We start from the raw sequence: 27,023 nt of genomic DNA on the forward strand, positions 1-27,023 counted from the left end.
ATACCTATATCCATCGGATATACAATGCATGGTCTACGGCTATCTGGACTACGTATGATCCGAATACGGGGCCGCGTGGGTTAAAGCTAAAGGCGAGACTTGAGAACTATAGAAGAATTCGAAAGGGTTCGACAACTTGAAGACTGACAGCAAAGTAAAGAAAGTAAAGAGGACAACTGATGCTTATGGTTACAGCTGACATCGCAGAATCTTGACGTGAAAAATAGAGAAAATAACGTAAAATTGCTTATTTGACGTACGAACATATACATAAGTACCCAACTCCACTCCAGGCATCTGAATTCTGTCATGCAGAACAAGAAAATAGTACCAGTCAATGTACATGAATGGGAGACCAGAATACTTACCAGAATTTTGATTCTAGACCACTCTTTTCATTCGTGCGCTTCCAATTCCAAACTTTCTTCTATAATGTTTGGAACTAATCCTACTATAGTTCACTAGTCTATTCCAAACTTCACATAGAGTAAAAGTGAAGTTTAAAATCAACGTCTAACTCTAACTCAGGGCCGGGCCGCCATGTCAGTTAGTGTGTATTCTAGATCAAACGAACGATTATTCGTTAGTCAAGCGGATCAAGACATAACCAACAGCCAAGAAGAGTCCATGCGCCACTTACTCGAACGTTGCAGGAACGGAAGCATGCTTTCGCTCCAATTATACCGCACCCCCATTTTTGCATTTCCCCTCTAAGCTTACCAAGTTCACCATAGTCCATTTCGAAAAGAGGAAATGTTTGTTGAAGACAGTGGAGTAGACAAACAAATAAACGTAAGTGGACCAATAAAAAATCTCCTATTCCCGAGTGATCAATTCGAATCTATACCCGAAACGGAATTCCTGCAACTCGTATCGAGCTTTACGAAATTAAGGAGATGAAATCCGCGCTCTTTGTTGTCCTAACTCGAAGACTCGAAGAGAAAATTCACGTGTTATCGTATTATCCACCCTCATTCGGACAAGTCTACATGCATCAGAAATTACAAGTTCCTTGTTGTGGGTACATAGCGTTCTTCCCGGGGTTTGAAGTTCCACCTCATCGGCATTTACAGGGCCCAATGGAATTCACAAGGTGACCTTACCATTGCGTACCTAGTTGAAAACTCGCTACAAGCAACAGGGTTCATTTCTCCATGTTCCATTTGGGTGAATAATGGGACAACGTGATACTGTGAAGATGGAATCCACCAATTGTCTTGAATCGAAACAATGGAACGGATCAGACGGGATGGGAATGATAACATAATAGCAAGTGCTAGATAATCTGATGTTCGAACTCCAGTGGTCGGCTAAAAGAGAATACACCACGTGAACCCCGCAAGATGCAGGAGTGATGAAATTTATGCGACTACTTTCACGGGAAGGACTTAGAAACGCACCAAAGGTACGGCAGAAGAATAAATACCTCGATGCCGAGATGAATTTTCATCTACACATGTCGGCTTTCAACTTGCCAAGAGAAGTTTCTCCGGGTCCTATTTTCGTAAACTTAACTGGTGCGCTTTTCACATTCTGGATATTTGGGGTCAGTTTCTAATTAGGGTTGTCAGGCACAGGGCAAGGAGAGGCTACTAGGGCCGCGTGCCAGGTGGATCAGCACTGGGGAAGATATTCTGATACAAATCGATTTTCAAGATGCATATGGGATCCACCAGTCAAAAGCTTAGGACGTTCGGAAGTTCGGGCACTTATTTGACATAATATTGATTCGAATGAATGAATAGATGTGGCGGCTGTGTGAGTGTATGTAATGAGATATCTTATTTCTTGTATTATTGGAATATTCTGGCAAGGAAAGTAATACATGAGAATCCCTAAGAGTGGGACGGCTATTGATTAGTTCGATATTAAGTACATAGAGATGACCCTCTAGTAACATTTTCTCGACAGAGTAGTCTATCTGACAGGCAAGCAAGCAACTAAGAAAAATAAAGGAGTGGCACGGGATGAGAAGTACCTCAGTATTTCTGTACTACATATAAGCTACAGATCTCCCTCGCAAACTGTTTCATCTCATCTCTCCACCATCATCATCCTATCTCATCATGTTTTCTCGGATCCTCCTCCCGATTTTAGGGCTTCTCAGTCTCGTTGCTGCATATGCAAATCCAGGTGCTTGTTCTGGTAATTGCTACGCTCATGATCCTGCTTTGATCCAACGTTCAAGTGATGGAACTTGGTTCAAGTTCAATACCGGAAATGGTATTGGTATTTGGAAAGCTACTGCATTAGCTGGTCCTTGGAGTTATGTTGGTGATGCTTTGAGTAAAAGTAGTATTGATTTGACTGGAAATAGTGATCTTTGGGTATGCTTCCCTCCCTTCACTTCTTCAATTCATGTTGTTCTCTCTATCTATTTATCATGCAGTTGAAGAATGAAGACAAAGATATAGAGTAACATACTAATCACAATATAGGCACCTGATGTTCATCTCATCGGCTCAACTTACTACATGTACTATGCTGTTTCGACTTTCGGTACCCAAAACTCAGCGATTGGAGTTGCAACCTCCACCACTATGGAAGTAGGATCATGGACCGATCATGGTGCTACTGGTGTTGCCTCCTCATCTGGCAAACTTTACAATGCCATTGACCCTAATCTCATCTTGGTCGGCAGTACCTATTAGTTTGTCTCCCCTTTCATTCTTTCACTCTCAATCCCTAACTCCCACACAAACTAACCCCCACCCACAGTCTCAACTTCGGCTCTTTCTGGGACGACATCTACCAAGTAGCCATGGCCTCAACTCCCACCAAAGCCGGCGGTTCTGCCTCCTACAACCTCGCCTATAATTCTACCGGCACCCATTCCGAAGAAGGTTCTTACATGTTCTATTATTCCGGATACTACTACCTCCTCATCTCATCTGGAATTTGCTGCGGCTACGATACCTCCAAGCCTGCCCAAGGCGCAGAATATAAAATCATCATGGGAAGAAGCACAACTGCGACTGGAAATTTCGTGGATCAGAGTGGGAAGGCCTTGTCGGCTGGTGGTGGAACAACTTTGTTGGCTAGTCATGGAAATGTTTATGGACCAGGTGGACAGTAAGTTATTTTCTTTGGCTTCTTTTCTCTGGGAGTATTTTTGGAGTGATTTTTACATATATCAAAGATGCTTAGCAAGTGGATACATGCATATGCTAACTATAAATTAGGGGTGTCTATCTCTCATCCTCCGGACCACTCCTCTACTACCACTACGCCAATCCAACAGTAGGTATCGCAGATGCAGATTATCTGTTCGGATATAACTATCTTACCTTCACCAACGGATGGCCTTCTGTTTAAATCGTCTCCGCTTTCCTCTCGTTCTCATACGATATGATTACCCTCATATTTGGATCGGGGATCGAAACGTTGTTACCGGTGGAATTCGCGAAAAAGGGAGGTTAGGAAAAGAATTTTTGTATATACTTTTATGGTTTGCTTGGAGATTCATTGTACATACATACTTCTTTGTATATAGGGTATTTTTTGGTATTTTTACGAGTAAAATTACTTGATTGGCGCTTGTGTTTTTCATTTCCATTTCTATTAACTTTAGTGTTAATCAATATAGATGAGTCTATGTGCTGTACTGTCACTAACGAGGATGAGGATTTCATATACTTTTTATTTCGAAAGAAATGAACCGATAATGTATGATGGACAAATCGAGGTGAACTTGCCCCCAAATCAATCACAGGAAATTGGGATATTGTTCCGACAGGCGAGAAATTCTAATTCATCGAACATTCCCTATCAAAAACACCATTTCAAACAACAAGCAAGCCATTAATTGAAAAGATCACTGCTATTCCAGATATAATCAAGCCTGATATGAAAGATCAGTATAAGTTAACCCAACGAAAAATGCTTTTAAGCCCCATAATTAACATATATCTCGTTACCATTACACTGCAACATCTACACACCCAAGCAGCTCCTACAAAAAATCACACATTCCACATACTTAGCACTCAAGAACAGAATCACCACCACTTGAAATCACAATTTAACCCATCTCATCCCATTCCATCCAGTATTGAATGCGATATCACTACCCAAACATAAGAACAGAAGCATCGGCATCGACATCAACAATTCTTTTTTTAACGAAACTCCACTTCAAAATAAACTATCCTCATCACCCACTATCTATAACATCCTATAACTCTTCTCCCGTCGTGCCTACCCCAACACCATATCCAAACTCAGACTCCAATATCTTTCTTCTCCTCACCTTCCAATCTCTCTTAACAATCCCCTCCTCCTCCTCTCCCTCCTCTCCCTCCTCTCCCTCCTCTCCCTCCTCTCCCTCCTCTCCCTCCTCTCCCTCCTCTCCCTCCTCTCCCTCCTCTCCCTCCCCATAAAATCACAAACCCCAGATGAAAATCACAAGCCCACATTAACTCAGCCCCCTATCAATAAATCCATCCATCCATCCATCCATCCATCCATCCATCCATCCATCCATCCATCTCACTTCTAATTCTTCATTTCCACGTATTAGATGTTAAATATTTTATTATACACCATGACTCTGTCTTGAATCGTTTTCTATATAAGAATCGGATACGAGTCATGTATTTCTATTTTATTTTTTCGCCGATTAAACCTTTCAAAATGGTATAGCCATTTCAATAGCTCAAAGGTCTATTTTGAGTATACCCAAATTTCTATAATGACGAATTACTCCTTACGTAGTGAAAATCAAAATCAAAATCAAGTAATTACACCCAAGGACTGTGAGGGCGCACGTCTATAATATAAGACAGACTATTGATTGTCTCATGTAACATTTCCACAATAGTCTGCTGTAAGAGTTGTATCGCTCTGTCGAAATTGCGACGATTAGACTAATTGTTGTATACTATGCCATCCACACTATTCATGCCATCGGCACCTAACAACCCACCGCATCGAATTGACGAATCCCATCCATTCATCCATTCATCATACACATCATTGATTTTCAACCCACTTGATCACCTTCCGACCTTCAAGATCAGTACTTTCATATCTCATGACTCAACGCCACGCCCAGATAACCATCCATGCACCATATAAAATCCAGCGCCTTGGATTCACAGACCCATTTTCACCACTATGATATAAAATAAAAAGGTTGATATGAAAAAGTTTTTCCAAAGGATTGTCTAACTGGCCAATTCTCTACATCAAGCCTCTCCTCCCATTCTACATCACTGCACCCCAAAAGATCTACTCCCTATCAAGTGCATCCAATTCTGCTTGAACAGCCCCTTTAGTAGCGATCTTTTTCACTTGCGTATCCTCCAACTTCTCACCACCAGCTCTCCTCATTTCCAAATCCTCAATTGCTCTGATCTTCTTTTGTAATCCTCTCTTCTTCTTAGCAGATGGACTACCATCACCACCTGGGCTTGTGACTGACAATTCCGGAGTTGAAAATTGCTGAGTTGGAGTGATTGGTTTTTGGTTCGAGTTGATTGAAAGATTCTTCATCCCACCTGCACTGGTTGGTGTACCTGCGCCTCCATTTGGAGATACACCTCCATTTTGACGTTGGTTTTGATGGGGGTGAGGATGTTGATGAAGGTTGTGAGGACCACCGTTACCATGAGTTCGAAGCTGAGATGGAGAACGCATGTTGTTGTTACTCTTTGAGCGACTACGTTGACGATCTCTACGATCTGGGCTACGATCACCACCTGGACCTCTTGGAGCATCAGGAGTTCCAGCACCAAGACCACCCGCTTTAGCCTCTGCATCCTTTGCTTTCTTTGCTTCACGCTTCTTCTTGTTCTTGAGTGCTGCCTTGGAGAGATTTTCATCTTCAACGGCACCTGGAACGGCAGGGGCGGCTCCTGGAACGGCGTTCTCGCTTAAATCAGCACCAGGGACTTGTCTACGAGATCGACCAAATCCATTGGTATTGACCATTGATGTACCATTGCTGACGAAATGAGCAGATCCACCTTCATCTTCACGCTTGAAGTGAGATGGGGTAGCTTGACCACGTGCTCCAGGAGGACGATAAGCTCCTGCTGGCTTGGATGGGGTTTTCACCGTACCCAAGTAAGCGACAGCCGACGAATGTGGTTGAGGAACTGGGCTCAAGAAGTCTCCGGCTGGGAAACTTTCGGGGCGTTGTGGCCTCCATGTAACGTGGTATAATTCGACCATATCCTCGTTGTACATAATTCCACCAGTGACGTGCCATAATCGGATACCGTTATCGACTCTCAATCTAGGACTGGTTGTAGCTGTCAAGATATACTTGCTATCAGGACTCCACTCGCAAACACTAGGATTTCCACCTTCAATTGTGCAAATCTTTCGGTAATCCTTTTCGACATCGTAAATGTCCATTTGACCAGCTAAGTTTCCGAAACCGGCCACCAAAACAAATCGACCAGTAGGGGAGAACAAGATCGTGTTTCTAGGACCGAGGGGGAATGTATGAGTAGCAACAGCCCTTTGGTTAAAGATGGTTGTCTTTGCTGGCATGTATCCGTAAATGACACCAAATTCTTTCGAGTTTGGTGACCATGAGACATCGTGAATTGGCCCCTCCTTGTCAAGAGTGATTCTAGAATCGAATCCACCATTTGCGCTCAACACATACAATGTAGTCTCTCCGTAGTAACTTTTGTTCGACTTATCAACATCTGTTTGGGCGAGAACAATCAAAGTTGTACCCAATTGATTCCACTTCAATTGAACCTTGTCGCCCTTGAAAAATGTCTTTTGGGAAACCGGGGCATTGAATTGAGGAACGTTGAAAACCTTGACGGCAGATGGTTGACCCTGATGTGATCTATTAGCAAACCTCTCAACCTAATTTTTTTGAACATTACATACCTTGCGCTCTGGAACGAAAACAGCTACAGAATAGTTGTTTCCAGGAGAAACTGCAAAATCCGAAACACCCTCCACACGAAGCTTATTCCAAACTGTACGCAAATCTCCACTCTCGTAGAATTGAACCTCATTCGTAACATTTCGGGCGCAATATTTCTCATCGAATGTATATTGAAGGTTCCAACCGGTTTGCGATTTTTGCACAAATCTCCCAACAACTTCCTTCTCAGCCCCCTCCGCGATTTCCTCCACTGTACGCCAGATCTTCAAGTTCTTGATCGCATCACCATTCTCATCCTTTGAGGGTCTTTCCCAAGTAATGACGTACGAACCGAGAGGAGAGAAGCCCAATTCGTAAACATTGGGTGTAGGAAGGGTGGTGATGGTGCGACCAACGTATGTATCAATGACATCCACTCCGTCAGTAGAAGCCCAAGCAAAGTACCGACCGCATGGCGAATAGGTACAGCAGCGAGAGTTACCTTCGGGTCTCTGGAAACCAGGCAAAGGTTGATAGACGGGTGCGGCATCCAAGATACCAATCCCCTTCAGTGTTCTGTATGCAATTTGTGTCGGAACTGCCATGGCTAATGAAAGTCACAGTAAAATTCTTTTCGGTAACAAATTGTGGATATTGTAAAGTCTTCTTTGTCGTGCGGAATGTCCTTAGGGATTGGATTCGAGATGGCTTGAACGTCGAGACGAAATCCTTTTAATGGGAAGTTGTCTTGATGGAAATGAATCGAATAAGTTCTTCGAAAATCTCGAGATTGATGTTGTTGTTCGTTGTGGGTGGGCGGTGACTGTGCGAGAAATTTGTGGAGAAAAAATTGGTAAGGCTATTTTGTTTAGGTTATTGAGATGATGTCAAAATAGATCAACAAATGTGGGTTTTTTTTTAATGTAATTTCTCGATTTGATTTTCGTCAAGTCGACCGTACGATGAAGAAGAAGATATTTGGAATCGGGTGTATAATTGTCTTGACACTGATGAAGGGATTTTCGGGAGAGTACCGTTGAAATTGAGCGTGTGTAGAGAAGAAGGGGGAAGGAAAAAAAGGTGGAAGGTGTTGTTTTGTATTCTTTGTTTAGTTTGTCGCTTGTGCTAGTATAAGTAAGGCTGAAGGTTTGATGTGGGTGTATTTAGATGTGGATGTGGATAAGGGTATGGGTGGGAGGACAACTGCTCTTTGCACTAATTATAGGACAGTGTCAATACTAATGGATAGAAACCTATGGTTGGTCTACAATATCTAGCTTTGAGCGATTTTATATATTATACGTGAGCAGTACCGGATTGATACCATTCAAATAAGGTTCGATGCACCTCAGCCTTGTAGATATACTATCAAGAACCGATATCTATTAGTCTTTTCCTCCATTCACCACAACCCCTTTATTGATTCACACTGAACGGACTACACAGCAAAAATCATCACGTTCACATCTTCATCTCCTGACACTCACCCCTCCATCACGTCACCAATATCGCTCACACTATTCTTTCTCTCGAAAACTTTTCACTCAGCCTCCATAATCTTGAATCGTGCTACCCCAGCATCTTACATTGCCGAAGTCTAGCGCTCGTGATACCAACTGTCTCAGAGGCTCCATAAGGCTGATGAATCATCCCGTGTCTTCAAATGTCTGGACCGTAGTTCATTGTAAGTTTTCAATTTTGAATTTCGGTTCTCGGGGAATAGTATTATCAGTTTCATAATCCTTTATTTCAGATCAATCCCACTCTTCTCCGCGCATTCATTCTAATTCATAGGGCTGAATGATACGATGTGATTATTGGTGGTTGATTATCATTCATATCATACACAATTGACCTACAGATGACCTGACCATCCGATTATCTTTGCCCATTTCGCGGACCCAATCTGCATCAAAAATATTCGAAATGCAATTCCTAAAATACTACAAGTTCAAACATTATTCTATTATTTTCTATCGTTGGGTATCATCCGCACATGTATATCACTTTTACAATCATTATCTCATCCCTTATCAACATATCTCGAAAACCATCCATACTCATGCCATCACGCCTTTTCTTCCATCCCAGTCACAACATCATCTCCCTTTTCCATGTCTTTCTCACTTGCCCTTATCACTCCTCCATTTTCTGTATCCATCGCCATTTTCTTTTCCTCCTTTCTCTTCGCCCTAGTAGCTCTCTTATCATTTCTCTCCTGTTCCTCCCTCATCTGTTTGATCAACGGACTCTTCGCTCTAATCTTGGATCCCCACTTATAGAAGATGAAAGGAATTGGAATGAGTACGACCTGTACTAATCCTAGAAGAGTTCCGGCCCATTGCGGGTTAAGCGCGCCATACATTGCCGGTCCAGCCAATGGTAATGTACCTCCAACAATTGATCTGACCACACTATTTCCCGCCAATGCCGATGCCGAATAAATACCGTATGAGCCGGCGAGATAATTTGTTCCGTAGATGAACACCAAGGTATTTCCTGCTCCAAAAGGAATTCCTGCAAGAATGGGCCAAATCCAATGGATGGTGATGGGAACGCAAGTCCAAGAAAACCAGATTTGACCAATGGGACATAAGACAGCTGCTATACAAATGATGCTGACTGAAGCTTCGGGTGGGACTTTTCCGGTCTCGGGATCTTTCTTGTGCGAGTTGATCATTTTGCGAATGAGTGGTTCAGCAATGATTCCGAGCATGGTTCCTGATCCGATTCCTAGGAAAGCGAGACCGGTCTGGCCAAGACTCCATCCACGCATGTCCGTGAAAATGATTGGGTATGCGACGAAACAAAGATAAAGGATACCGTAGATGATCTAAACGTACTGATTAGTATCATTTGTTTCCGTGACTTAAGTATCATAGCTGAATCGTTCTGGTATATCAGATGGAATTCCCAATAGCCCGAATGACAGTTCGACAATCAGAAATTTTCAATGTCTGGATTCAAACAAGTTTTCTTGACAGCTCGACAAACCGATCCATCGTGAATATTGAATTGCTTTCGGACATTGAGAGCCTTCAATTGTGGATATGCAGTCCGGACTATTGGAAACTTGATATTACAGTACCAAAATTGACGAAGCTAAGTTATGAGAGAAACTTACAGCAATATACGTATTCCAAAACCAAAGAATTGGCTCCGTAAAACATAGGACAAATGGTCGAGAAAGATTAATCTTTAGGATCTCAAAGACTAGAATCAGAAATCAGTGTCTGTCAATAGATAAAATTTTCGCCATTCACTCACAGCTCTTCTTTTGATCGTATCGACACCAATATCGCTCATCGCCCGTTTCTTTGCGCATCTTTGCTGCTTTCTTAATTAAAATGACTGGTGCATAAGTCTCCTTAACAAATCCGCAAGCTATCCAAGCGCATCCGGAAAGTATCATCACAATCCAATTTGTCCATCTCCATCCTAAATATTCTGCAGCAAAACCACCAATAAGGGGACCCGTTACTGGACCATTCATTGGTCCAATACTCCAGATGCTAAAGACCAATGCACGGTATTGGTCAGTTGTGATATCTGCAACTGTTCCAGGAGAGTTTGATATCATAGCAGCACCTGCAAGCGCACTACGTTCTCATTAGTATCGAGAAAACGTGACGAATCGCATTATAACGTACCCAACAAACCTAACACCCAAGACCTCCCCTAATGAAGTTGCTAAAGCACACGGTAGAACCATCAAAGAGAAGAAAGCCAAAGATCCAATATAAACTGGTCGTCTACCCCAAATCTCACTCAATGGTGCAAGAACCAAACTACCAGTCGCTAATCCCAGTAGATATGTCGTCACACCCAATGTCGCTAATGGTTCACTTGTGACGGAGAATTCTTTCATCATTCCTGGCATACTGGATGTATAGGACGAACTGTACAGAACCGTAGACCATGTCGCAAAACTCACGGCAAAAATTGTGTAAGATCGATACCACAAAGGCCAATTTCTTGGATCATCAGGATCATTGTCTTCGAAATCAACTTCGAACGATGGGTTTCGTGATCCAGTGGTCGCGTATGATGTACCGGTCCTCGTGTAACTTAATTGAGCATGTGCAAGTTGTTCGGCAACTGTTTCAAGATTCGGTGTGAGAGCGTGTTCGAGAGGAGCAAGAGGATCACTATTGATTGAATCGGATGATAAAGATGCGATAGAAGGAGCGTGCGAGAGCGGAGGGTAGTGGTTTTCATGATCTGATATTGAAGATGCGAGAGTTACAGAAGCTGTATTTGAGGATTTGAAATCATGGAGATCGTCCTTCTCAAGGCCTGTATTGTCCGTCATAGTGAAGTGATAGACCACAGACCTATGGGAAAACAAGTCTTTCCCTTATTCTTGTCACCCAAACGTACTTGAGAAGAGGTACACAATGCGCTTTGATATTCTACTCATGAAACTTTGATTTATTGAGAAATGCTGAGAACAGTAGTGAGTGAGTAAGTAAGTAAGTAAAGATACTGAGACTGCAAACCACTCTCCGATGGGAAGGGAATCATTTATGAATGAGAGAAAGCGAATGCATCCATCATGTGAAAATTGTGGGCATTGAGAATCTTTAAAGGTCGAGATGACAAACCTCGCAATCAGGCAATCTAGCACCTACCCCGGTTCCAATGCGCAGATCCATCGCGGCCACTAATTCCGCTCAAGCTTTTTTTTTGTCCTCTAGGCAAATCTTGCTCAAAAAGTGTACCAGACCGGTACCGGGTACAAGTACCTACCTAGTACGGAGTAAGAAGTCGAGGATTTCGCGAGGTAGTGAGTGAGTAAAAACGGGTGGCTAAATTATCATATGCTGACTGTCAGAGAGCTGTCATATATTTTCATTCCATGTTTCCACTTTTGATACGAACTTCATAAGCACCCAAACACTTTACGTGAGATTGATCCAAATCAGATTCTCCACGGGCAGAGGGAATCATAGTTAGAAGCATCACAAGTACATGGGCCATTGAATATCTTTCGATGCTTTGGTGAGGAGGGGAATTGAAAGTCCTGATGCACATGTGCAATATGCAATATGCAACATGCAATATAATACGGATAAATATCGAATGGCGTTGTTTGGAAGATCTCGGTGGTGCGATTCATTGTAGAAGACGGTGTGATGATTGATAGGTTCACCACCTTAGACAGCGTGCTCTGCCCTTTGGAGAGTGGGAGGGGAGACGACTTGCCAAGCTTTGTGCCGATATCCGTTCGAACCGCCAATGTAGGTAGCTTCAGTACTTGCTGGGTACATGCGAAGGGGAAAACACATCCGCTCCGTCAATGATAAGGGTTTTAGCCCATGCTAGGTATTATTAATCATGGAAAGCTTTCGCGGTATGACCCAAAAGGCCAAGATGATATCTACGATTAGATAAAGCTTCGTTGAAAAGTTTCAAGCTTGCGAAACCGTGTGCCGAAGGGAAGACGACACCAATGCAGGAACTTGATGTGAGTACGAGCAAATGCCTCATGCATCTCCGAACGCCACGAAACGGAATCCATCAAAGTCGATTTGCGTGGTGTGATCTTCAATACTTGGTATCGAAATTTGATAGCGACAATGTCGAGCCGGAGAAAAGACGATACTAATGCAAGCACGTGGCAAGGAAAGGACTTGACGTGTCTGTTCAAGTAGAAGACGAAATTTGTATCGGTGTAGCTTTCTGTACCTAGCCTTCACGACTCCTTCGTAGAATCTCATTCGGTCTTCTTAATTGAACTTGCAACTGGTATGCGTAAGGTGAATGAATGTAAGATCTCCAAATGCTTCATATCGAAGAGGGTGACGTTTTAAGCCGAGACCTGCAGATGTCATATCATGTCATATAATGTCGTTTCAATTTTTATTTATGGAGAACATGGAGGAGTTTCAGGGGATTCTAGATTGTAGACTTTCGGGGCTTGGAAAGAAAATCTTCCCCGGTGAACTTTAATCCACATTCAACAATTCTCGAAAATTGGCTGGGCCTTGGAAATTATCTAAGCTCATCCGGATTAACTGCGGCCGATCCGGTGTGCGGCCGTCTGGATCACGTGTGATGAAATTGTACGCGATTTACCGTGTTGCTATCAAGCGCAATTTGTTGTCGCGAACTGAAGAAGCAAGCAAATGTCCAAACTTCGAGCAAGATTCCAACCAAATCTTCCACAATCTATCGCTGGCAACAAACGCACTGTGATCAGCCATTCATAGTATCTAATTAATTTTCAATAAGTCTCAGCCATTCATCTCCGAGCCATGGCGCCCGGTTTTTCCCACCCAAGAGTTTCAAAGAATTCGCAAAATACACAATTGAGGTAGCTTCAAATTAATCTATAGAAAATACCATTTCTAACATCAATAGTTACGAACTACCACATCGCATTCATACTACTAAGGTCTACCCGTTACCTTCACCAAATGGATCAACGATAATTCTACAAGGCAATGAAGATGGAGTGAGAATAATATGGAGAGGTGGTAGGCCTTTCAAATTACAAAGAGAGATAAACCCAAAGACTACACAAACCAATGGTGCGAACAAAGTCATTTCTCTCGACTCAGATGAGGATGAACCTTCCAAACCACCTTTCGAAGATAAACCAGAATTTGAAGACGAGGAAGAGGAAATAGATCCAAGAAGGCCATACCCGAGCATTCTGCAGACTCTAGATCTACAATTTGGAACCGATGTTCTCCACATCAGTCTTTTACCAAGCTCAACACTGAAAGCAGATGGTACACCCTGGCGCGGAATTGATCCATTGAAACAAAAAATTGTCTTCACTGCAACTTGCGGTGATAACACTGTTCGGCTAATCACATTACCTCTCACACCGCCGTCTCCTCTTAGCAAGGACCGTGATGAATTTCGACTTACCCCTGCGATAGCAAATGTCGGAAATGGAAAATGGGGAGAGACTATGATTATCCTGACTGGGCACCAAAAGACTTCCGATGGAATATCTATGACTGTTGATTTCGAAGGAAAACAGGCTTCCACGAAAGATGATTCAAACACTGCATTAGAAACTCAACTTATAGTAGCTTCGCATTCAAAAGAGATCACTGGATTATTACAACTATGGCGCATACCACTGCCAATACCTCCTTCATCAACCATGGTGCCACCCTTCCAATCGGTTTATATGCCATCACCAGCCGTCAGCATTTCATTTAATCCATCATTCTCAGAACATCATTCAAGTCATTTACTTGTCGCCGATAACCTAGGCACTTGCCGAATATACAATTATAAGCTTCTGGTTAATCCTTCGGAAGATCCTGAGAGCGCGATTGCTGAGCAAGGATCTTGGCTCATTTCCTTGTACCCCGGGTTCAAGAACAACAAAGCCGATTCCCAGGCATCGCATAAGAATACTTACTCTGGATTTGGTCGAAAATCAATTGTGGATGCAAAATGGGTATACGGTGGCAAAGCAGTTCTTGTACTACTCAGTGACGGAGAATGGGGTGTGTGGGATACGAATGGTGTAGGGCCGGGAGCAAAAAGAGGTGTCCTTGGTCAACAATCGATAAAAGGAGGTTCACGATCAGAGTTCTCCCTTACAGGTTATGTTGAAGGTGCAACCAAATCTAACTCGAAAACAACTGGCCCTCCACAAATCTCGCAATCAAAATTTGCTCCCATGACTCCTGGAACGCGTAAAACAACCGATCTCTTCAGCAATAAGATCCAGCCCACTGGTCCAGTCCGCGGAAAGATATCAGTACTCGAGATGCCATCTGTGGCATCTCACTTGGCATTTGAAGAATCTATTCTCTTCTGGTTAGGTGACTCCTACACCCTTATTCCCTCTCTCTCAAAATACTGGTCAGCCAACCCTCGCAAAGGTCAATCTTCAACAAACATTTTCAACACATCTCCTGGTTCCCGTCCCATTAAGTTGGAAAATGTGGACCTATTGGGCGAACGTTGTATTGGTATTGAGCAAGCTCCCAAGTCCTCAGTTTCACCACATACCAGGTCGGAAATACCTTCCGACATTTTCATAATAGGTGAACACAGGTTTATCATTTTCATTGGAGGTAAATCTGTAGCGCCAAAACCAAACCAAAATGCTTATGCATTACAATTGGTGCAAAGAGAGGATGAAGATGAGGAGATGACGGATGATAGAACGATAGCGGTAGGAAGTGGTGAATTGGATGTTAATGATATCGATAGAGCATTAGCGAGGATGGAAAACAAAGAGAGATCGAGTGGAGGTTTATTGTTTGGTGGGAAGGGAAAATGGTAGTATATGGATGGAGAGGGACGGATAGGAGAAGATGTGAGAGACGATGAAGAGAAAGATAGATACCCCGTGATGTTGATTGGGAATATAGTCGTATTTCCAGTCTCCCCTTTTCTTTACCTTGTTCTGTTTCCTTCTTATCCCCTCGTTCACTTTTTCTGCCATATGATTCTCGCGCGCGCCTAGTGATGAATATTCTGCACTTTGACGTGATATCACCCCTCACACATTTCATTCCTCATCAATTCCAACATGCCAAAATCCCACCCATTTCATGCATTCCCAATACCCCCTCCGCAAGGCAAGGTGGAGTACAAGGCGAGACCATTCCTTGAAACTCTGTAATCCATGCGGTATATCAAACAATCCCTCGAAAACATAAGTCTCTTTGTCTTCTGGACGAAAAAGAGAGCAATCATTTACTGGAACCTACTTTTTTATAAAGTGTGGAGGTAGGTGGTTGTAGGACGGATTCTTCTACTCCTGTTTGTTCTTGTGCTGGTTGCTTGGTTTCTGGGTTTCTGGAGACTGGCTGGCTGCATGTATGCATGTATTCATGTATGTGTGGGTGGGCAAGTGGGTGATATGGGATCTGGACATTTTTGATTTTCTGTTCTTTTGTGAGGATGAGGAGGGAAGGGTTTTGAGGAAGGAGGGGATAAGATGAGAGAGTTCAAAAGGGACCATGTGATAGATGACCCAAAATGACTAGGTAGCTTGAAATTGTAAGGGATACCGTAGATGAAAGAGAGGAGAGGAGAAGGAGATGGAAAGAAAAATATATCTTCCAAGTTCTGACTAATACATGACGTGTTAAAGACTTCTTGGATTACTTGTTAGTATCGCCGTTTGAAGAACATATCTTGTCTGATCTCATCTGATCCTATCTTCTTTCTTTACTCTGTCTCGTTTTGTCTACGTATGGTACCTAGTCTACATATCTGGATCTAGATACGGATACGGATATAGATGTAGAATTCATAATCAGAGAAAACGTTTTTTATCTATTAATAAGTATTTTGATCTTGGGAACTTGGAAATAAATTCTTGCGTCGATGGGGAGGTGTGCATATCTGTATTTGTATCCTCTTTTCTCTCTTTCTCTCTTTTGAGAATGTAGGGTGTATGTAGGGTGTAATATTTCCTCTGTTCTTTTTGGGGGGGAAAGAGAAAGGCTGTGAGATTGATTTTGATGGGGAGGTAGATGGATGATTGGATAGGTGGATTATTGGATGTGTATGTATGTATGTTTTATGATACATTATTTGTGGTTCGTGGGGGTGAAGTGGTGAAGTAGTAAAGTAGTGGAAATGTGTATTGTATTTCTTTTTGTGTAGCGGATTGAGATATTTGGGGATTGGTGGTGAGGTGGAGATGGGATTGGGGATGAGATTGGTGAGGGATATTGGTAATGGAATGGTGAGGGATGGAAATAGGGATGAGAATTGGTAAGGGGATGAATTGACGGTGGGGACATACATTAGTGATAAGACCTGACTGATTGGGAAAAAATGGTAGGGAAGAAATCATAAAATTTTAGAATCTGTTTTTAGGAGGGATGGGAGAAGACTATTTATTGATGGGGAGAAATAACAAGGGATGATAACGGAAGAATCTGGGCGCGAGTGTCTCATGAACGTCATGTGGGAGAGATCGTTCGTCAATTGTTAGACTCGTATGTTGAAAGATTTTGGATGCGGTGAGTGCTGTGGATGCCGTGATTGTGGTTTTGAGCTGGTCGTATATTGATATTTGGATGCCTGTATTTGCATTTGTGTTGAATTTTGTATACTTGGGTGCTTGGGTACTTGGGTGTTTTTGCTTCGAAGGTTTTGTGAAGATATCTGGAACTTGAGGTCTGGATTGGGATTGGGATATGGAGTTGGATTGTGGGAATGTGTAGGTTGGGGGTATGAGTGTAGTGAGGGAAGGGCAGTGGAGAGGGGAATTTAGAATTTAAGTGTGTGTGGTTGGTTAGATGGAGGGATGATGTAGTGAAATGGTTGGGATGTGGATGGGGATGTGGTATGAGATTGAGATTGAGATTGAGTAAGTAGGTATGTATGTAGAGTAGGTCGAGTAAACAGATCAGAAATCGGGGATTTAGAAAGGGAGGGCAGGTGATGGTTGGAGGATGGGTTTTGTTGATGTTGTGGATATCATAGATATTATCTTGGGTCTTCGATTTTGAGATCAAAAGAGAAAGAAGAAGAAGAAGGGTATAGACAAGAAGCATTTCAACAAGGGAAGAAGAGGGAGAAAGTCGACAATGAATGTTTTGGGAGTGGAAGTTTGGAGGGGAAAAGTGCGTTTGGATGATTGTTTCATTCTCTTTTTTGAGCTTCCCAGGTGTGCGGGACTGTTGCAAGTGAGGGGCTAATTATGACCTTGAAATTGATGGGCATCTCTTTTTTATCCTTTTTTTAACTTTTCTATTCTTTCGGTGAAGGGGGAATGGAGGAGGAGGAGTATCAGAGTTGCGTAAATTTCAAAAACTTGCATGAAATGTAATCATCCCTGGACCCGAAAAGCTTTCAATAAGATTCAACCTTCTTCCTCTTGTCTCTCAGTCGAAGAAGAAATAAAATATGCATTCTCGAAGGCTCGGAATTTTCTTCCACGAAAAAGTGATAGATTTGAATGAGTCGTGAAAGAATTTCCACTATACGTGAGATAAGAGAAGAGAGGAGAGAGACGAGGGGGTGTTGAATATACTGACCACGTACTAGAAGTCCAGGCAAGCTAGATTTCAGACTGGAAAGTTTGGAAATTCAAATTATGGGAATGGGCGGAGTGTGTGATCTCTTAACGTAGTTAGAGGTGACTAATCGTCATGTTCGAGATGTGTAGTCCGGTCTGCGTGGGTCAGAATCAATGGATGTTGAATAAATGACTTGATGATTCGCATCGATGTATATGAGCTATCACTTCTGCATCGAAGGATTAGTAGTGAATTGCATATATTTCTCGTCGGCAGAAGAAAAAGTCTTGGAACATAGGTAATAATTGGGACTCGCTCCCGCCCCCACTGCACCGCATATTGGTGATGTCACCGCCATCACTGCGAAATTTTACTTTTAGCATAAGTATCGCATTTCCCACAGAACACAAGAGCTCACAGTAGACTACTATGTGCAAGAATCAGTATCATTGGTAGTGCGAAGCCGAAAGGTATACCATTCTTGATTTGAAGATTTGAATGAGCTATTCTTCGATCACTAGAGATGTACCCAGAGTAGACTTTGAGGTTCCAAGACTAGTATCGCATTTTGGAAGGCTCGTTGAGAGTTGAGCGCGGAGTTCCATACGAATAGTCGTAGAATGTAAGCATTCCGAGTCTTGACCAGACGACCAAATTTCAGGATATCAAGATCCTGGGAGCTCCACACGGAGATTCGGATGCCAAAGCCCGTTTTTGGAATTCTTTGACTCTAATTTTCTTTCTTGCACACACTTTGACCTCCTAGTTGTCTCACAAAGCCGAAGTCTCGCAAAGAGCAAGTGATGATTGATTAGCCTTGAGTTCCGGGTCCTAATCTCTATACTTGTCGGAGATTTGTGGGGGTGGAGGTGATGAAGACATGGCGTGAAATCCGTAATCGTAAGCACACAGATCGTGGGAATGGACATGAGAATTTGCTGTGAAGGTGACGGGATAGTTGTAGCTCATAGGTGTCATTGATGAGTTGCTTTTCAAAAAGAAGATGCTATGTCGGCTGGATGTCATGGCGTTTTTTTCCTGCTGTTCAAATTTAGTAAGGCACGATGATTGAACTGTGCAAAGAGTAATTACCATGCTTGATTCTGTCCGTGTAGCTGTTTGTGAATCTCATGTATTCAAGCGCAGCATTAATTCATACTAAGTCACCAAGTCACTAAATCATCAAATCAGATCACCCAGTCACCATGTCATTAAAACACTCAAAAATTAGTGGAATAGTAATTTCTCTAAAGTATTTTCGCAAAGAAATCCTCCCGACATGTTCCAGTGTCAAATGTCGTTATTTTAAACGCCCGCAAAGTGGTTTAGTTCAAAAACCTCAATATTATTCATCCATCCAACCCTGAAAACACAAGTATGAAGGAAATAAGGAAAATGTGAAGGTAGAAAAATGAAAGACGATTATTAAAAAGGCCCCTAATGGGTAAGAAGATAAGTGGTGAGTGAGTAGAATGTGCGAAATTGCACTGAAATATCATGGTAAACGTCTCAAAAAACCGGAAATAGCCGTCGTGGTTGTTCATGCGGGAATGAAACACCGGGTGCAAACGTCCGAAACAGATTGAAATTGATATCTCTGTTGTGCGATTCAAGGAGAAGGAATGGCGTGCAACACTAGACCATTGTCTGGAACGAAACTGTCAATGTAGCGTATACCATCGTAGGAAATTAAAATCGTACCCGTGAAAAGCTGGATCGAAGCGGAGCATTGGTGATGTGGTAGGGCGTTAGATCGAAGACGACTGGTATCAGACCAATTTATGAATCTCTCGTGAACGTTACCGAAGTAAGATGGGTGTTCATTGATGATAGATCGTGAATGGAAGGTGTCGAAGTACCAGTCCCGGGTGAACATTAGTAACGTGTTATCCAGAAATGGAGAGGTGCGTGGTGGAAAAAAGACCAAACCCAGTCATATAACGAAGCAGTTCCATCCAGCGACAGCATGGGGAGGATGTGGCTTGTTCCAGAGTTCATAGAACAACCATTAATGCCATCTAACAACGAACAAAGGCATATGAAATGTGTGCCAAAGCCGAATGAGTGACAAAGATGCACTTATCTAGAGACGGAGAGATGCATGATGTATAGAGTCTCATACCATAATGAGAACTGATGTATAACCATCCTGCAAAAAGGAGATGGATATGAGCGAGATCTCAGCCAGAACTGTACATCGATGGCATGTTATTCGGAGGAGAAGAAATGCACCATGGATAAAATCCATCCACGATCCAACAAGTGCATAGTATCCAGCACAAAGATGATAAGAGAGGTATCCGAGAATATGACCATGAAAGCTACATTGATGTGGTTTCAGCCGAAGATGACACGATGGTGATGAAGGAACCCCAATCTCCATGCACTGAAGGTATCATAACCATCCCAAAGACAACAATAGGAGTCGTTGAGAACACCAACACCAGAACACCACTAATGACATTCAACCCGAAGTATGCTGAATGATGGTGCATTATAGCCAAATCCCAATGTAATGAACCACCAACTACCAGGCAAGGAGATTGAGATAGCACTTGATGAAGTGTAACACCGAAACAGCATCGAAGAGATTCAAACCGAAGGATTCCAGATAGTGATGCGTGATGTACAAATAGCATCAGGTAACTTGAAGAATGCCGGTCGAAAAGATCAAGATAGTAGACCATGATCTATCTAGATGAAGTTGATGCATGAGGTGTGTTGATCAACGCATACACAATGAGGTGTGACTGATGTGGAAGTTGCGTTGGATATTTGACGGATAAGGAAGGATGAATGAAGGTGTAGGCGACAATTGGCGATGATTGATGAAGGGGTTGCCCATGAATGAAGGAGTCGATAAAGGATGAAGAGCTATGTCAATGGAGTAGAACATCTATGTATTAGAAAGCCCAAAAGAGTAGAATTTTCTGAACTAATCGTGAGAAAGCGGTATGCACAAGTCAAAACCATCAGATAGAAGCCATAAAATGACATCTAGGAGTAAAAACCGTGTAGTAAAGTCGAATGATGAGTATGCAATCAGCAAAACCATATCATCGGCACCGGGAAGTGAAAGCCAGTAGGTAAAACCAGTAGTAAAAGCCAGAGTAGTGCATCATCCGTGAAGCAAAGTAGTAGAAAGGCATGCTTAAAGTCGTAAAATTGGCCAAAAATCCGCAACACGGGTGAAAACTGTCCATGAAAAAGCTTCAAAGCTTCCTTCCTATGATGACAAGAAGGATGCTCTGAGTAAAAATCCGGACATCACACCCTGAGAAATCAAAATTTAAGGCCCAAAAACGACCCAATACCTTTTAAAATAGCCTAATAACCACGACGAACGAAGACAGTGACCTTCCAGAGCATTCCGTGAACAGGACACTCGAGAATTTTGTAAGAGCGTCTCTTGTGCCACAAGCCCTCCGGATTCTCTTGGTGCTGAATGAAGCCCCAACGCTCTCCATTGATGATCTGCATGCCCTCTCGAACAAGCTGAGCGCCAATATCTGGTGCAGAAGTCAGAGTATTTTGACCCCTAGCCCAGAGAGGAACCTCGAGTTGAACTGGCCAGTAATACCATATAAGTTCCATATTATCCCTGGGCTTAGGGGCATTGGTGGAGGGAGAAATGGCAGTGTTATGGTAAGGATTCATGTACGAGTGATGTTGGTAGGGACCAAAACCTTGAGGATTCGACATTCCATACTGGAAAGGCTGTTGCGGAGGATCTACACGGAAGCGTTCAAGGCGAAACTTGACATTCAGCTGGAAGTTGGGTCGAAGAAAGCGTGGGAGAGGGATGGCGGTGCTTGGATCAATACTATAAGATGAGCCAGCATGCATAATGGGAGCAATGATAGCTTGAGAGGTATTGCTAGGAGGACCATTTGGATGAGGATGTTGTTGTGCAGCATTCTGTTGAGCATAACCACCACCAGCCTGGTAGCTTGCTTGTTGATTGAAGCCAGGTTGATGATTGGTACCAGTAACAGCAGTGTAATGAGTACTACCACCCGCAGCAGGTCCGGTTGGAGCTTGTTGCATGAGAATATGCTGTTGCTGGCCACCTTGCTGCTGGACGACTTGCTGTGCAATCTGCTGGGCATTGGTACCTTGACCATGACCAGCATGACCTCCAATGGAGGGAATTGCTTGAGATAGTGGTACATCGCTAGCGAAGTGGTTGGGGTGCTGGTTGCGGTTGGGCACCTGTGTATACGATGCTACCGTAGGATGCAGGATGTGGGCCACGAAAAAGGCCAAACGAGTGGTATATGCATGAACGCTCGGTTGAGGTGGAGCAGCAACACGCTGGCAGTTCTCGCAGCAGAAAAGAGCAGAAGACACCTGCATATTGTACTGAGAAGGAGGTGGGAGTAGTGGTTGCGGAGGTTGTGGTGGTTGTTGTGGTGGCCAGTTGTTGTTTGGATTGTACCCATGCTGGGCAGGGTTCCATGCACCACCAGTCCAGCCCTGGTTACCTCCATAGCCTTTATTCTGATATGGATCCATTATAAATTTATAGAAGGGGTTTCGAGATGGGTTTCGAGGTAGGTAGGGTGATTTTAGGTGGAGAATCGAAGGTCTGGAGAGCACAATAGTTAGCAAATACTCAATTATTTGGCCTTAATCGACCAAGATGAACTTACTGTAGGAGAATAAAGGCAGTTCAACGACGTTGGACCTGAAATCAAACGTCTAAAGAGTAGAATGGTTAATAAAAAGACAACGGGAGTCCTTGTAATTGGCTGAAAGGTACTCACTGTGAAAGACTCGAGGTCTATGAGCAATTAAACGTCGATTTTGAGATCGAGAACACCTTAGAAAGAAAGAATTGGGTAGAAAGAAGAATTTCTAGTAACGAGAATAGTTGAAAGAACGCAACTCCTTGAAGAAACACAAGGGTAGTCACAGATACGTTCTAGTTGAAGTATCTTGTAGTATGAGGGGTCTTGAAGGGGAAAAGAAGAGCCTGGTTGAAGGAGGAGGGATGGTATGTAGAGAAGAAGAAACAGAAAGTGGTCTACAGATCAATGGGGAAGCTTAAATAGAAGTCTTGATTGGAAATTCCAGCAAGCTAAACCATTAGCCCCGCCTCGAATCTACTCTACGGAACCTTCCTTGCCGTTAAATTCAATTGTTAAGGCCAAAGAAACAATTAATTCGTGTCTAAACTAGTAAATGACCAATATTACGGCAGCAATGTATATAGGGTTGTATTTTATGCCGCTAACATCCATTACCAGGGTCTAAGTGAGCGCCAGAATTCCACTAAACCTGTAAAGGACCTATTATCATAAGGTTGAGCCGCCTCAAAATCATCTAGTGACCTGCACTAAAGCTTATTTCGACTTCCAGATGATCAATGAAATCATTCACCTAATGCGATCAAGTAGGTTGTTTGATGACCCCATCTAAAACTACCATTCCGCTGCAATTTCACTCAACAAAATTCTCTCCGCCGCTCTTCAAAATCACTAGAAGCGGCAAGACGTATTCGGACCACTCAATGGCCTGTATTGGGGCTAAAACTGCCCAAAGTGACCAATAGTACCGCCCAAAAGCATCTTCGAATGGTGAAATAAATCATTCACTTTGGCATGAACCAGATTTAATCTAATTCTACCTAACAAGTACACTCTTACTTCAATTTTATTAAAATGTGACTCTTCCTATCATTCAGATCACGAACTGAGGTCAGAACAAGCTTTAACACGCGTCTAAATTATTCAATGGCCAATGATAAAGCTTAGATCTGGTATGATGGGATGTCTTTCGCTGCTTAAGCCGAGTCCCGAGGCTAAAATCGACGCTAACTCCTGTCTAAATCGCGCAAATTCTCGTCACACGGCTGAAAAATCCTTTAAGTAGCTCATTTACAAATGAAAAGCTTGATAGCCTATGATGTTGCTTGAACTGCGCCTCTACGTACCCAATGGCTGAACATGCGGCTCATCTCCACGTTTGAATTGCTCAAAGAATTCATGTTTTGACTTGATTGGCCCTTGAAACCATCTAATTATGAGTTTACTACTTGTTATTCTCTTGATTAGAGTAGTTGATGGGGCTGAAATGAATTATAAAAGCTAGCAAAGGCCTCAACGAGGTTTTAAATGACTAAATGAATGTTATTGGAACGTGGATATATCTTGAAATCACTTAATGACTTGTAATATATGTCGAAAACCCCTCTAAACTACTCAAGTTGCTTCAATAGCGCTACAGATTAGTCTTGAAAGAGTAATACTATTACTTATTCTATGGTTATCTATATATATCCCTCACCTTGAGCTAGATTACATTAAAATCTTCAGAAAGTACCAGTATTTCCGGGGTTTTATCTAGCTACTTGGAACTAATTGAAGATATTATTATTTCTAAATATATTTCAAAATCAAATTCTACTTTTCCTAGGTTTCTAAGAACTTCTCATAATTAATAGAATAAAGAATGAATAATTCCAAATTTTCCTTAATTCTATTTACTAGACCCCCTTCATTCTACTTCATTTCTCGTGTAATATTACCCCAGACACTAAATTCACTATATATATCTATTAAATTAGAGTTTAATTCATAAATAATATAGTATATAGTTAGTAATGATTGTTATATAATAAGAAATAAAACATATTCTAATTTGTTTTATATTGACTAGAAGTTGGAGACTCTGTACATTTGAGGGAAATCTTCTTTATTATAGATATAGAGATCTTTTCGAAAATCGATATACTCTTTTTATAGATATTAGTATATAGAGATAAGATATAGAATAACTTTAAGTATTTATTAAGCTCAGTATTCTCAAGTGTAATAATAGAGCTGTTGTAAAAAATAAACGTCTTCGTATGATATTTATTCCTCTATATCAATTGCGAACTATCTTATAAAGTATTTTTTATTTCTTTTCTCATATTATATAACTATTCCGAGTAATTTCAAGTTTTTGAAATTAGTGTTTTGAGAGTTGTGTTAAAGTGAGTAGAAAATAAAATCTCTTCACGGTGTATTTTCTAAGTTTTCATACTCGAGTATAACATCGGCTTTGGATTAAACTTCCGGAAAGAATTATCTAAACTATTTGAATTTGAATTTGATTATATTTGATTATCTATTTAATCATCATACATTTTATCAAAAAAGTTGTTTTTGTAATACTAATTCTCGAGGTCGGTTTCTTCCTCGATATTCTCTTACGAAATGCTTTTTATTCTACCGTGTTACGATTTCTCAATACCTTGTACTCTCATCAAGAGATAATAAGTATATTTCAATTTCTCTCGAAATTTATATCCCTCAATTAGTATCAGGAAACCAGATTTCCTAACAAGGTAATTACAAGTTCGTAGCGCCGTCTTCAACTCAAGTGCATCCCATGATCTCAAATTCAAATTCAAGTTCACATTCCTTTCCACGCCGCTTCAATCTCAAATTCTCTGCAAGCTCAAGAGATTTTCTCTCACAGCCTCAAATGACCTATCGTTTATCTTTCATCCATTAACTATTCACTACTCGGCCTTCGGACTTACCCCTAGCCCATATCAGAGTTTTTCTCAAAGGAAATTTCCTTTGGGTGAATCACCCAGCCAACTTTCAAGGAAAATTTGAAAGACACAGCCCGTCACTCAATAAGACATGAGGTGATATTCTGAGTTCCAATGAATTTGTTGTTGGGAAAAAGGATTCGGGAACTTTCCATAGAGGGGTAGAGGGTCAACCTCGGATGACTTCGGATGGGGTGAGCACTGTTGTATCATAGAGAAACCAGATATATTAGGTTCTGAACTCGGGAAAGGTCGGAAATAAGGGATGATGGGTTCTGGTTTATAAATTTGAGTCTTGGCTTGTGGGAGTGAATCGTTGTGGGTGGATGAAGTCGTGAAAGAGGATAGAGGTGGGAATAGGAAATGAAATGTTTGTGATAGAGGGACCTTGTGTAAGAATATGATCAAGGGAGTTATTAATCAAGTTTGGATATTTAGGTTAGTGTTTGGATTTCTCTGGTATGAAGTTGTATGAAGTTTTGCTTTCTATTGGTGTGTTGAGGTACACAATTCTGACTTAAATACTGTATTATGGAGATAGATAATGAGTACACAATGCAAGGTTTTGCAGATGATTGCGATTTGGGTTTCCCGGACTCAAAAGGCCCCAAGTCGCGCTATCACTAGTTCCCAGACCAGAATCAGTAGACAAAGATACGTAGCTTTCACACATTGCTGCGGCCATACCTTCCAAAGCTGCGTAGTTGAGGCCGGCTTGCCAGCCGTTACCTCCAATGGCTTGCATTCGACCGTTCCATTCTGTAGATGGCAAGTAGACTTGTACGTTGACTATATTATTAAGACCGGGATGAGTGTAAGCTATAGAGACATTGCAAAAGTTTGCTGCTTGAATATCGACAGCTCCATGATTCATATATAGACCCATCGAGATAGTGCGAGTGTAATTAGTGACTTGATTGGCGTGGAAAGATAGGATCTCGGCCCCAAAGAGACTTGGCGCAGGAAGAGATGAACATGCTAGCACAGCGATGGAATTGAATGACATGTTAGAATAAATCGAGATTCGTATTGCTTTTCCATGAATGAGAGGGAGTGGATGTAGATACTTCTGAAAAAGAACGAGCAAGAGAATAGTTGAATAGATTTTGGAACATACTGTCCTCATGTGAATCCTAGTCGTAGCGCATGAAGGCATATATAAGGGGTGTATTCATCAAGAAATTATATCTCTTGTTGTGAAGAAGGATTGTAGTAAAAGTCGGACCGCTATCAAATACGAGTATTCGCCAATCCCTCATAGTCACAAATTAGCGGGTCGAATATTACTGAATTCGCGTATTCCAACTACCACTGTAGCACTGCCACGCCTTTTGATATTACGGTTCTCTGACCTCTATAGTTGTTGGAAAAACTCTATAAGGTGTAGAAAGCAATTTAATCAAGAACGTAGAATTCGTTTGAAGTAGTATTGCGAAAAGCTATCCGAGGCTAATGTGAATTCTATTTGATGACTAAGGTGGCCAACTAATTTGACGCGCCTTCCGGTGTATACACCTGTGGCATATATAAGGGTTTAAGGTTATAAATTCATTCTGTATACCTCCCTTCATTATTTTGGTCTCGCAATCTTTTCATTTGTATTAGTTAAACACGAGAATTTATAATCATAGCTCGTAGGGGTATATTTGTAACACATAAGGGTGTCGGAAAAGGATTCGATAGTAAA

The 27,023-nt window shown here is 41.9% G+C and overlaps 6 protein-coding genes across 6 annotated transcripts; 3 read left to right on the forward strand and 3 right to left on the reverse strand.

Moving 5' to 3' along the window:
- Positions 1-2,066: 2,066 nt before the first annotated feature.
- On the forward strand, positions 2,067-3,315 carry Bfra_003033 (putative extracellular endo alpha-l- protein; the record flags this gene model as incomplete). Its single annotated transcript, XM_037333445.1, has 4 exons — positions 2,067-2,327; positions 2,439-2,650; positions 2,719-3,072; positions 3,183-3,315. The coding sequence occupies 4 exons, from the start codon at positions 2,067-2,069 to the stop codon at positions 3,313-3,315; spliced, it is 960 nt and encodes a 319-aa protein (XP_037195573.1).
- Positions 3,316-5,229: 1,914 nt separating this feature from the next.
- On the reverse strand, positions 5,230-7,437 carry Bfra_003034 (putative eukaryotic translation initiation factor 2a protein; the record flags this gene model as incomplete). Its single annotated transcript, XM_037333446.1, has 2 exons — positions 5,230-6,798; positions 6,853-7,437. The coding sequence occupies 2 exons, from the start codon at positions 7,435-7,437 to the stop codon at positions 5,230-5,232; spliced, it is 2,154 nt and encodes a 717-aa protein (XP_037195574.1).
- A 1,463-nt stretch (positions 7,438-8,900) lies between these two features.
- On the reverse strand, positions 8,901-11,144 carry Bfra_003035 (putative mfs multidrug transporter protein; the record flags this gene model as incomplete). The annotated part of the gene is made up of 4 exons (XM_037333447.1): positions 8,901-9,665; positions 9,957-10,045; positions 10,100-10,431; positions 10,483-11,144. 4 exons carry the CDS (start codon positions 11,142-11,144, stop codon positions 8,901-8,903), a joined length of 1,848 nt encoding a protein of 615 aa, XP_037195575.1.
- A 1,945-nt stretch (positions 11,145-13,089) lies between these two features.
- Positions 13,090-15,092, forward strand: Bfra_003036 (uncharacterized protein; the record flags this gene model as incomplete). Its single annotated transcript, XM_037333448.1, has 2 exons — positions 13,090-13,148; positions 13,196-15,092. 2 exons carry the CDS (start codon positions 13,090-13,092, stop codon positions 15,090-15,092), a joined length of 1,956 nt encoding a protein of 651 aa, XP_037195576.1.
- A 6,025-nt stretch (positions 15,093-21,117) lies between these two features.
- On the reverse strand, positions 21,118-22,305 carry Bfra_003037 (uncharacterized protein; the record flags this gene model as incomplete). The annotated part of the gene is made up of 1 exon (XM_037333449.1): positions 21,118-22,305. One exon carries the CDS (start codon positions 22,303-22,305, stop codon positions 21,118-21,120), a length of 1,188 nt encoding a protein of 395 aa, XP_037195577.1.
- Positions 22,306-22,432: 127 nt separating this feature from the next.
- Positions 22,433-22,667, forward strand: Bfra_003038 (uncharacterized protein; the record flags this gene model as incomplete). Its single annotated transcript, XM_037333450.1, is given in 3 exon segments — positions 22,433-22,443; positions 22,458-22,533; positions 22,572-22,667. The coding sequence occupies 3 exon segments, from the start codon at positions 22,433-22,435 to the stop codon at positions 22,665-22,667; spliced, it is 183 nt and encodes a 60-aa protein (XP_037195578.1).
- Positions 22,668-27,023: the final 4,356 nt, after the last annotated feature.

The sequence above is a fragment of the Botrytis fragariae genome, assembly GCF_013461495.1.
Source record: "Botrytis fragariae strain BVB16 chromosome Unknown tig00000012, whole genome shotgun sequence".
In the NCBI taxonomy this organism is placed as follows: domain Eukaryota; kingdom Fungi; phylum Ascomycota; class Leotiomycetes; order Helotiales; family Sclerotiniaceae; genus Botrytis; species Botrytis fragariae.